The following is an 11,958-nucleotide window of genomic DNA, read 5'->3' as shown; positions in this document are numbered from 1 at the left end:
ATAATATTTGTAAAGTACTTTGCAAACCTTAGGGCACTCTATCAATACTACCTAGGTATTATTTCCAATTAATCTCTGAAGTTATTTGTCCTGCACTCTGCAGACACACTGGCGGGCAAGATTTTCTCAAACCAGATTTTGCCCACCTAGGCTGGGAAATTTCTCAACATCCTCAACAGTAACAGGAAAGCTTAGAAAAGGGGAGAATTTGAGTTTGAAATGTCTACAATTCAAGATATAGAAAACATAGTTGCTGAGATGCTTGTTCTTCATTTTTTTTTAAAGAAAACCAGGACATCAGGGAGGTGATGCCATGACAAGCACATGAACTGGATTTGAGTGAGGGGTACTGTGCTAAGTCACCAGTCTCACATTCTCCTCAGAGTCACCTAAGTCCAGTGACCAGTTAGGAATCAAGATGACTAGAGATGGCCCAGGATGTGGAGGCAATCAGGGTTAAGTGACTTGCTCAAGGTCATACAGCTAGTGAGAGCCACATGTCTGAGGCCAGATTTGAACTCCTGTCCTCCTAACTCCAAGACCAGTGCTCTACCCACTGTGCCAACACAGCTTAGAAGAGGGGATTATGATGATCACTTAACTCATGGAGGTTAATGACTATGGATCTCACAGGATTATTGTGAGAAAAGAGTTCAACAAACCTTTAAGCAATTTATACATGTTTCATGATTATTATGATTATTAATATTTTTGTCCCTGTGAAGTAATATAAATATTATCTCCATTTTAGAGACGAGCAAACTGAGGCTCAGAGAGAAGTGACTTGTTCAGGGTCACTCATCTAGTAAGCATCAGATTGAGTTAAAACTCAGTTCTCCCAACCCTAGGGCCAAGACTTTATTTTAATTATACTATACTACAGTGTGAGGAAAAAATGAGAGAAGGAAAAAAAGTTGCGAGATGATGACTTGCCTTTGAATATCTCTCCCAGGTGGTTTCAAAATCTAGAGGCATCAAGGCCCTATTTCTGCCTGAAAGGGCAATGGATGAGTAATGCCTAAGCTGGGAAGTGGAATAGGCTTTCACAAGCCATTTCCTTCCCTCCCTCCCTCTCTCCCAGCTCTTCAACTTTTCCACTATCTCTATTAACCATCAAACCTCACCTGCTAAGTTCCTTTATTGTGCACAAATTGCATCTTACTGAACACTTGAGCAAAATGTGCAGTTCACATAGATTTATGTGGGATGAGAGTGAAAGCTGAGAGAAAAACAAAGCCAGGGAGTTTGGGGATTTTTTTTAATCAAGTAGTTTATTATTTTTTTCCAGGAGTAGAAATTAAAGGTATTGAAATGGTCACCAAATTGCCTAATAGAAAATGTTCCATGATGGCAAGAAAAAAAGTCAAAAATAACTGATCTTTCTGAGTCTCCAATAGCAAGCATCAGGGTTTCCCAGCCTACTGTTTGGGGGCTTCACGTCATCCAGCAAAGTTGTTTAAGAGCATCAAGCATTAGAGAAGGATCTGGACAAATGAGTGAGGTTAATGCTTGATAGGCAATACAGTAGGGTAGAACTAGAAACTCCCTGAAATAATTTTTAAAACATACCAAATTATTTCAAGTCTGAGTGGGTACAGACTAATCCACAAGGCAAACAGCTCTTTGAAATCAGTTATGCAAATTAGACTAAGAATTGTCTTGGGGTGGGAAATGGACAGCACAGTAAAAGCTTTATTATCTAGCATATTGGAGGAGGAGGAAGTTTTCACAAAAATTTCCATTAACCATGCATTTCAGGGACCCTCCCCATTCCTGCCGTCACCCTCCATTCCTTTCCTTGCTTTCCCTCCCAACACCTGTAAGTGAGTTAGAGCAATGACTGACCCTATGCCAAAGCAGACACAATAAATGACAAGCTTCTGGCACAGTTACTAATGTCATCACAATTAGACCATTCTATTCCCATTGGGTGGTCTTACTGTATAGACATATCAATCAATCCAATTAAAAAGCATTTATTAAGTGTCTGCTTATGAGCTAGGCACTGGGTATGCAAAGACAAAAATAAAATAGTCCCTGCCCTCAAGGAGCTTACATTCTGTCATTGGGAAGACACATGCACATACAAATACATACAAAATAGATAATGAGGGAATTCAAGAAATAACAGTTTCTGGATCTTTCTGATTGGTAAAGAGCTGGATGACATATCTTTTGCAGAATTCTCTAGCCATCTGGCATCACTAGAACATCATTGGGGTAAGGTTGAGCATCCTTGCCAGCATTAATTTTCCACTCACATGCTATGCAACCACTTTTTTAAAAAATCTAAATCCTAAGTATAGATAATGTTGCATCATTAAAGGTGGAGAGGAAAGGGTAATCACAATAGCTTAGGGCTTGGCAGAATGTAACTGTAGATAGGATTTCTGAAAATAACAGAAAGTAGAGATCACTGATATCCTGCATATAGCCAATCAGATCTTAATTCAAGTTTAGCCAATGAGTAATTTATCTACCCCCCCCATCCAAAAATCTATGTAGCTTTAACTGATATCTTCTCATTGTGACTTCAGGTCAGTTGGATCTTCTGTTGATTATTCTCTTCCCTGATAACATCCTTTTTTTCCTTCCCAGCACAGGCTTCCCACTGAAACCATGAGGGCGGATCTTCAACTCCACGTAAGGAATAGAAAATTCATGTCCTTTCCATGGCTCCCAGTTCACCCCCTAGAGGGGAAAAAAAAATCAAGAATACTCAGGAGACTTCAGAGAGAGGAAACATATTCAATTTTGATCAATGCATATCATAGAAACAATATAAAGATTATCAGATTGCCTTCTGTGGAGGGGGGGAGGGAATAGAGGGTGAGAGAAAAACTGTAAAATTCAAAACCTTATCCAAAAATGATAAGTAGAAACTACTATTGTATATAATTGGAAAACAAATAAAATATATAATTTAAAAAAGAGAAAAAAACAAACTCAGTGTTCACATTAGAAATGGCATGTTCCTATTTTTAAAAAGAGAGAGACAAGAGAGGACAATGAATAGAGACCCTTCTTTGCCTGTTGAACCATTTTCTGTTTGTCACTGAATGGTAGAAGAAAGCAAAGTGTGGTACAGTGGAGACTAGATCTGGAGATGAGACTCTGGCAGGAGATCAGAATTCTAAACCTAACTCTTCCTATGGTTTAGGCAAATTCACACCTCCTCTCTAGACCTCAGGCATCCTTTATCTAAAATAAGTGCACCAGCTTATCTGCTTTAAGGACAAGGATTGAGTTGGAGAGGTTGTGGGAAAACTAGGACACTAATGCATTATTAGTGAGGTTGTGAACTGATCCAATCACTCTGGAGAGCAATTTGGACTTATGCCCAAAGGACTATAAAACTCTGCATACTCTTTGATTCAGGTCCATATCCCCAAAAGATCATAAAAAGGGGAAAGTACCCACGTGTATAAAAATATTCATAGCAGCTCTTTTTGTAGTGGTAAAGAACTGGAGATCGAGGGAATGCCCATCAGTTGGGGAATGGCTGAACAATGGGGTATATGAATGAAATAGAAGACTCATGCTATAAGAAATGATGAGCAGGTGATATTAAACTGTATGTAAATCTACATGGGAAAAAGATACTGAGAACTCATATGTACTTTCTCATTTATTTGAGCAGTTAGAAGGGGCATATATAGACAAGGCACAGGAGGGAGCTGAAGATAATGGTATAATATGAAGATGGAGTCAATGGGTGATAAAGCAGTGTACTAGGAGAAAGGGAAAGGATAGGCAAAATGGGCTAAGATATTTCACATAATCGAGTGGAAAAACATTTTTGCAATGGAGTGGAAGGGAGAAAGGTGAGGGGGAATGAGTGAGCCTTCATTCTCATCAGAAATGGCTCAGAGAGAAAATAACATGCACACTCCATGGGGTATAGGAATCTATCTTACACCAGAGGAAAAAGGAGAGGAAAAGGATGGGAGAAAGGGAACAGGGGGAGGGGAGGAGTGAGAGAAGAGAGGGAAGATCATGGGGAGAGTAGTCAGATGCAACACACTTCTGAGGAGCAATAAGGTGATAGGAGAGAGAGATAATAGAATGGGAGTGGGGAGGAATAGAAAGAAGGGAAAGACATTTAACAATAGCAACTGTGGGGGAAAAAACTGAAGCATCTTCTCTGATGGACTTAGGATAAAGAATGAACCCAGGGGCAGCTGGGTGGCACAGTGGATAGAACATAAGCCCCAGAGTCAGGAGGACCTGAGTTCAAATTCAGCCTCAGATACTTAATAATTACCTAACTGTGTGGGCAATTCACTTAAGTGATTTGAGCAAGTCACTTAACCCCACTGCCTTAAATTAAAAAAAAATTTAAACAAAAAAATTTTTTAAAAAAGTATGAACCCATCCCAGAGACAGAGCCAATGATATCTGAACACAGACTGAGGTATACTTTTTTCCTCTCCCTTTATTTTTCTTGAGGTTTCTCTATCTTTTTTCTGGGAGGGCAGGGGAGTTTGTGTTTAATTTCACCACAAGATTATTGTAGTAATGTAAAAATAAATAAATATATCATTAAAAAAGAAAGAAAGATATGGTAAGCAGGTGGATTTCAGAAAAACTTGAGAAGACTTACATGAACTGATAATGAGTGAAGTGAACAGAACCAGGAGAACTTTGTACACAATAACAGCAACATTGTGTGATGATCAACTATTATAGACTTAGCTCTTCCCAGCCATACCCTGATCAAAGACAATTCTGAAAGACTTGTATTGGAAAATTCTGTCCACATATAGAGAAAGAACTAAAGTGTCTGAATGCAGATCAAAGCATACTATCTTCAATTTTTTTGAATTTTTTACAATTTTTTCTTGTGGTTTTCCCTTTTATTCTTTTTTACAACATAACTAACATGTTCAACATGTGAATATCTAAACTATATCAGATTGATTGTTGTCTTGGGGAGGGGAGGAGAAAAAGAAGGAGGGGAAAATTTTACAAAAGATGAACACTGAAAACTATTTTTATATGTAATTGGGAAAAAATAAAATACTATTAAGATTTTAAAAAAGAAAGAAGGTTGACCAGATGAGCTTCAAGCAGTCCATTCCACATCTATCATTGGTGCCTCTAGGAGACAATAATTTGCAGAACTTAAAGAATATCTGAATTCCTACTCTATCTCAGATATTTACTTATACTCAGATATCTGGGTCTCAGTTTCTCATTCACAAAAATTAGAGGCCTGGATTCACTAGCCTCATAGGTCTCTTCCAGCAATTAGATTATCTAAGCAGTAATTAGAAGGTCTCTGATATGGAAAATGAGGTCTTTGTTCCTAAAATGTCTACATTTTTTGAGAAGTTTCAGCCTAATCAGAATGGAAATGAAACTGTTCTGAGTCCTGGCAGAAGCCCCAATGGATCTGAGTATAGCACAGTGGTAAAGCAAAAGGGGGGAAAGAATCTGCAGAATCTTCTGCCACTAGCTCAAAGTCTTATGGAAAAAGACTCTGAAAGACTGATTCAGGAAGAGAAAATAAGCATTTAAATAGGAGTGATAAGATTGAAAGGGACCTTGGCAACACCTTCTTCAACTCTTTCATGTTATAGCTAAGGGAATTAAGAAAAAGTTAGTGATTGGACCAAGATCCCACGGGTTGAAAATGGCACCCAGGGCTCTGGCTCCATATCTACCACTGTCTAGTGTACCATGCTGCTGTCATGACAGATAGAGAAACAATTCTGCTTGAATGATATTGAATTTAAGCTTCCCTCTCCCTACCCTAGCATAGACACACACACACACACACACACACACACACACACACACACACACACACACACACACACACACACAGAGTCAGTCTCTCTCTCTCTCTCTCTCTCTCTATCTCTCTCTCTCTCTCTCGCTCTTTCTCTCTCTCTCTCTCTCTCACCAAGAGGGAGGGACATCAATAATTGAAACACTCTTATTGGAAAGTTTTGTAAAATCAGTTTTGTGTCAGATTGCTTGTTTTCTCCTCTAGAGAAACAAATAGTCCACTAAAAACTAAATTCTGTTTTCTTTTGACTGGTGACTTCAATAATATTCAATTTGCTTAACAACCTTGTGACCTGGTCGAGGAATAACCCAAGTGACCATTTTTATGTATTTTAATTTGTGAGTTAATAATAAATAAGAGTTAAATGTCTTATGGCAGGTGAGGCAAACCCATTAACCAGATTAATGTCTTTCATTAGAGTGGCTTATTCTAAGAACCTTCTCAAAGGCTCAGACTTCTCTGGGCCATCCTAAGATATCTTCAATCCTCAGGGCCCTGGTCCTTTCACTGCTGAATGTCTAACCTTTTTCCATTTGGAAGGAGCCCTGATGAGGTTAGTGCTAGATAAATCAAAATGGAATAGAGAATCGGATCTTCCAATAGTTTACAAAGGGTTCCATTTGCTCCTCCTGTTTACTCCTTCTCCATTCCAACTAAGTTGGTCTACATTGCTGTTCCTCTAGCATGATACTCCCTCTCCCACCTCTGGGCCATTGTCCAGAATAGATTCCCTTCCCCACCTCATCACCAGTGCCTTTAGAACCCTTAGCTTCCTTGAAAGCTTCATGTTCAAGAGCCAACTTCTACAGGAAGCCTTTCTTGATTATTACTTTCCCTTTCCTCAAATTTTATTTCATTTAGGTACTTACAAATACCTAAAGTATGTAGAACAGGAGTTGTCTTATAATTTTATCTTTGTACTTTGCATACAGTAGGTGTTCAATAAATGTTTAATGTGTTACTCTTCATAAACCAACACAGGCAACTATTATTTCCCTTATGAGGAACCTGAGGTAAAGAGGTGTTGGCTTCCCAGTTAGAAAGTAAGGCTTGTCTGACTCCAAAACCAGTGCTTCAGATCCATCATACAACAACTGCTAATGCCAATATGGAAAAGAGATCTGGAGTAAAGAGTTAGAAACAGCCAGTGCCAGTGTACAGAGCTAGACCCGGGACATACTAGATACAAAGATGGGTGCTACTAAAAGACATAATTGGAACAGCCAGTAGGAAATTCTTAGAGCACAGAAAGACAGAGGACTTTCAGACACCAACCTAGGTGTCTAGAAACATGGAAACAAGAAACTACTTCAGAGAAATTCCATGAGCAAAATCCAGGGGAGCCTCTGAGTCAGAGGTCAGGTGGTTTGGAAGAGAGCAATTTCATGTGCTCAAACAGAAAAGACCTTTTTTTCTGAGGCCTCCAAGAACCCAAGAGAAATAGTAGCATGTTTAAATAAGGCATCCAAGTGAAGGGAAGCCAGCAAGGAGAATGAGACTCCACTATGAAAACTTGATTCATATTTAAATCTCTGTGAGGGTGAATTCAGGGTATATTGTCATATTGTCTGTCTTCCCTAATTTGTAAATAATTTGTTCACAAGTTCACCCTTGAATTTTAACAGGAAAAAAAATATGTGCACTTGAAATATCTGACTCAACTGTTTAGGCTAATTGGATGACAGTCAAAAAAGGACTATATCCAAAGAAAAATGTAAGGAATGGTCAGGGTCCCAAAGGCACAGATCTTTGGAGAAACTGACATAGTAAAGTCAACAAAAGTTAGCCAAGCTGTGGCAAAAACCAGCCCAGAGGATTCCTGTTTAGGAATAACCTCTCAATTCTTTCTTTTCAATAATGCCATGGACCAGGCAAGTTAATAGGTTGGCTTTGGGACTAAAGAACCAAAAGGAAATAGTCCCTTCCAGGAGTCTATATTCTAGGTGGGGGAAGGGAAAAGAGGTACATAGATAGGTACATGTGGAAAAAGTAAAATGTGAAATAAATACAAAGTTATCTGGGGACAAAGGGAACACCAACCATTGAGGAATCAAGAAAGACTTCTTGAAGAAAGTGGCCCTTGAGCTGAGATTTGCAAAAAAGCTAGCATTGCTAGAAGGCACAGATGAGAAGAAAGAACATTCCAGGGATATAGGGAACAGCATGGATAAAGGAACAGAAGGGGGAGATGCAATGTTCTGCACAAAGAACAGCAAGTACACCAATTTGACTAGAATGATGAGTACATAGAGAGATTCGTTTGTAATCAGTCTGGAAAAAACAGATGAAGGAAGATTTGGAAAGTCTTTAAATACCAAAGAGAAGATTTTGTAGCTTATACTAGAAATGATAGGGATCCACCAACCTTCATGAGTCAAAGAGTGACATAACCAGACCTGTATATCATTCTCCACAACCAAAGAGGAGGTCTCTCTGAAGGGAAATGTCTGAAGCTCACCTCACTATGCTTGGTTTCTCCATATCGGCCATTGGGGTTTGCCAGATGGCAGTTCTTATACCACCAGCCACCATGATGAGTCAGGGCACAGTTGCTGAGAGCAATATCATTGTCTCTGTCAAAGGTGGTGAATTTCCATCCATTGTGGTAAGAGAGGGCATCACCTGAAGGAAGAGATGAGAGCAGAAGGTCTAAGAAAGATAACTAAAGGGCTGACATACTTTGGTCCATAAGGAGAAAAGCATTATGTCGTTGGATTATAGATTTATAGTAGAAATGAACTTGAAAAACTATCTAGTATAACTTCCTTACTTTATAAATGAGAAAATCTAAGACCTTGGGAAGAGGTTAGGTGACTTGCCTAAGGTCACACAAGCATCATAAAGTGCTAGGTAATGATATGTCTTTTTGAGTAATTCTTGCCCACACCAGGTAACTTGGAGAAGGAAGGATAGCATTATTTCGATGTATACCTATAGCTTTTTTCCCTCCACATTAATAGTCTAGTTCTGTATTTCTATTGTACATTTCCAACTGGGTAATTTTCCATCATCTCAAATTCAACATATTCCAAGTCCAAGTAATCCCATTTTCTCTGAAAATAAGAATCTCCCCTGGAACACATATTATGACACTGCTGCTATCATAAAATCATTGGATCATAAATTTTGAGTTGCAAGGAGCCTAAGAGGTCACCTTTTTATTATCTATTACCTTGCTCATTTGTGTTTTTGTTGTTTGGTCTTTTTTCAGTCATGCTTTTTCATGATACCACTTGCAGTTTTTCTTGGCAAAGATACTAGAGTGATTTGCAATGTTCTTCCTTAGCTCATTTTACAGATGAGGAAATTGAGGCAAAGAGGGTTTAGAGACTTAAGTGTCTGAGGCCATATTTGAATTGAAGGAGATGAATCTTCCTGATTCCAGACCAGCATTCTAGCTGTACCATCTAGCTGCCCCTAACTTGCACAAAATAGGTATTTGATAAATATTTGTTATATAAAGAGGAACTGAATAGTTCTCTGATTCTAAACCATAAAAGGATTCTTGATTCATTTCTCATATATCTGATGTGTCTTATCTTTTTTCAAAATGTCTTATGCCCATAGCTTTGTCTCCATTCTACACTATACCCACTGACTAGATCTAGATCCTTCTTCCTACTCCTATATTATTACAATAACTTCTGGGCAATCTCCCAAACTAAAACATTCCTATCTCACATACATCACACTCACACCAATCCATCCTATATATCCCTACCCAATTGATATACCTTAAAAATTATTTTTATCATGTCACTCCTAGATTCTTAGTTAGGTTACACAATGCCTAGAGCATGGGACTAAGAACTCAGGAAGACATCAGTTCAAATCTGCCCTCAAACAGAAGCCTACAGTTCACAGATTGTATTTATTTTCCCCTCTTCTGAAAATGTAGATATATTTACTCTTTTTCCAAGACTGCAGCTCCTTTCCCATTCAAAAAACCTTTCAAAGATCATTAATAGTGCCTCAGCAATCATTTCTGCCACTTCAATCTCTGATTTATTCTGGGCTTAATGACTTGAGCTCATTGAGGGCAGCTAGGGGCTTCTCTTACCATTCCCCCCCATCTTGAATTTCAATTCTATAATCCATCTTTATTTGTCATTTCCCATTCAAAAATCATTCTCATCGACCGAGAAAAGAGAAAAAAATAAGGTTTGAGAAATTCTTTTGTCCAAAATCATCCTCCCCTCTCCTCTTTTCCCTAATATAGCTAAAAACCCTTTGTGTTGTGCACAGCATTCTTCACCAGCCTTATTGCTGCTGGGGAAATAGGCCTCCTGACACTTTTCTTACAGGATTATGACACAGTTTTGAATTAATCTTCCACAAGTCCCTTCCATCTCCTGTGCATGCCTGTAAAAGTTTAAGTTGATTGGTAAGTTCCTTTGTCTAGTCTTCTTTTAGAAAATCCTTCCTTTTCCTAATCATCTGAATTATCAAAGAGAAGTTCATTGCAGCTTCAGAATTTCATTCTTAAGAATTTCTCATCCTTCCTGTGTTAATCTGAATTGAAGTCAGTGAGATCTAAATTCTTTAAACTCTGTCAGAGAAAGTCTACCTCTATCACAAATTCTCGACTACCATATATACTCTCTACCATCTTTGTTCCTACTTTTCTCCTCTTTCCTCACCTTTCCAATCTCAAACATCCAACAAGGAGCAGTTTGAGTCTCTCTTCTCCCCATGAAACCTCCTTGATTAATCCAAACTTTACTGATTACTCCTGACTCCTCTCATTTCCTACATCATTCTTGTGCCTATTCCTTATGGTGCACAATTTAACTTTTGATGATTTTCTTATGGAGGAAAGAAAGAAAGAAAGAAAGAAAGAAAGAAAGAAAGAAAGAAAGAAAGAAAGAAAGAAAGAAAGAGAGAAAGAAAGAAAGAAAGAAAGAAAGAAAGAGAGAAAGAGAGAAAGAAAGAAAGAAAGAAAGAAAGAAAGAAAGAAAGAAAGAAAGAAAGAAAGGAGGAAAGGAGGAAAGGAAAGGAAAGGAAAGGAAAGGAAAGGAAAGGAAAGGAAAGGAAAGGAAAGGAAAGGAAAGGGAAAAGAATGATAGAAAAGGAGAAAGGAAGTGAGAAAGAAAGAAAAATAAAGGAAGGGAGAAAGAAATGAAGAAAAAAAGGAAGGAAAGAAAAAAAGGAAGGGAAGGAAGAAAGGAAGAAAAAAAAGAAAAAAGAGAAAGGAAGAAAGTAAGAGAAAAAAGGAGAAAAAGAAAAAGAGGCCTTTCCTGATCCCCCTGTTGCCAATGCCTTACACCCAAAATTATCTTGTATTTACATTGTATATATTTTGTATAGAGTTATATTTATACATGTCATTTCCTTGATAGAATGAAAACTCCTTATCTTTGTAGTCCCAGTCCCTTATGCTTACTACAGTATTTGGTACAATCTAGGTGCTGAATAAATATTGACCGATTGATTGATTGATGCTATGCCTGGAACTTAATAAATGTTAGTTGGTGGACTGGATGATATTGTAAAATCATGCCTAAATCTATGGCATGCAGTCACCAAGCTGTGAGACTCAGGAGTGAGCTTGGCATCCTTACCTGCCGTGCCTCTGTATTTCCCCACTGTCAGCTTGTATCTGTCCTTACTGGAGGCCACTTGGAAAAAATCATAGACTGCATAGGCAGACTCATTAGCGGTCTGCAAGTCTACCCTCACTTCATATTGGACTGGTGTTCCGGTGGTAAGATTGTGTAATTTCTCAAGTCCTGAAAAAAAGGAATAAGAGTTCAATTAATGCACCATTTAAGCATTTGTATTGCACCCTGACTGCCAAGACACCTTGCAGTATCTGAGGCTCATAATATAAAAGCAGTCTCTTTTGCTTTTCACCCTAAAATGTAAGTGTAGAAAGGGAAGAGGAAGCAAGGAAGGATTTCATGGGTTCAGACCACCATGATTTGTAACCTCCTTGAGCAAACTACCTTCCAGCTATCTAATCTTTGAAATAAAGGATATATTCTTTGTCATCCATTTAACTCCTCAAGTAGGCACTTGCATTAACTAGTAAAAGGATACTATCAATTTATATTTAATCAGGGGCTAAGGATCCAATCTGGAGATCTCTGAATTTTCCAACCAAATGCTCCTCACTTTCTTGGCCCTTTCATTGCTCATTAGCACCTTCACCACAGCTGGGGCAG

The 11,958-nt window shown here is 38.4% G+C and overlaps 1 protein-coding gene across 1 annotated transcript in view; it reads right to left on the bottom strand.

The window, feature by feature from the left end:
* Positions 1-1,272: 1,272 nt before the first annotated feature.
* The window catches only part of TNN (tenascin N), an 89,719-nt gene continuing 79,033 nt past the window's right edge, over positions 1,273-11,958 (bottom strand). The window contains exons 18-20 of the mRNA XM_074222092.1: positions 11,356-11,523; positions 8,253-8,416; positions 1,273-2,691 (exon numbers count right to left, since the gene is read on the bottom strand). Of these exons, the coding sequence (XP_074078193.1) occupies positions 2,539-2,691; positions 8,253-8,416; positions 11,356-11,523 (485 nt within the window). The 3' untranslated portion in view covers positions 1,273-2,538. The remainder of the gene's footprint in view (positions 2,692-8,252; positions 8,417-11,355; positions 11,524-11,958) is intronic.

This window comes from Macrotis lagotis, chromosome 2 (genome assembly GCF_037893015.1).
Source record: "Macrotis lagotis isolate mMagLag1 chromosome 2, bilby.v1.9.chrom.fasta, whole genome shotgun sequence".
NCBI lineage: Eukaryota > Metazoa > Chordata > Mammalia > Peramelemorphia > Peramelidae > Macrotis > Macrotis lagotis.
This window is presented reverse-complemented; position numbering and strand designations above follow the sequence as displayed.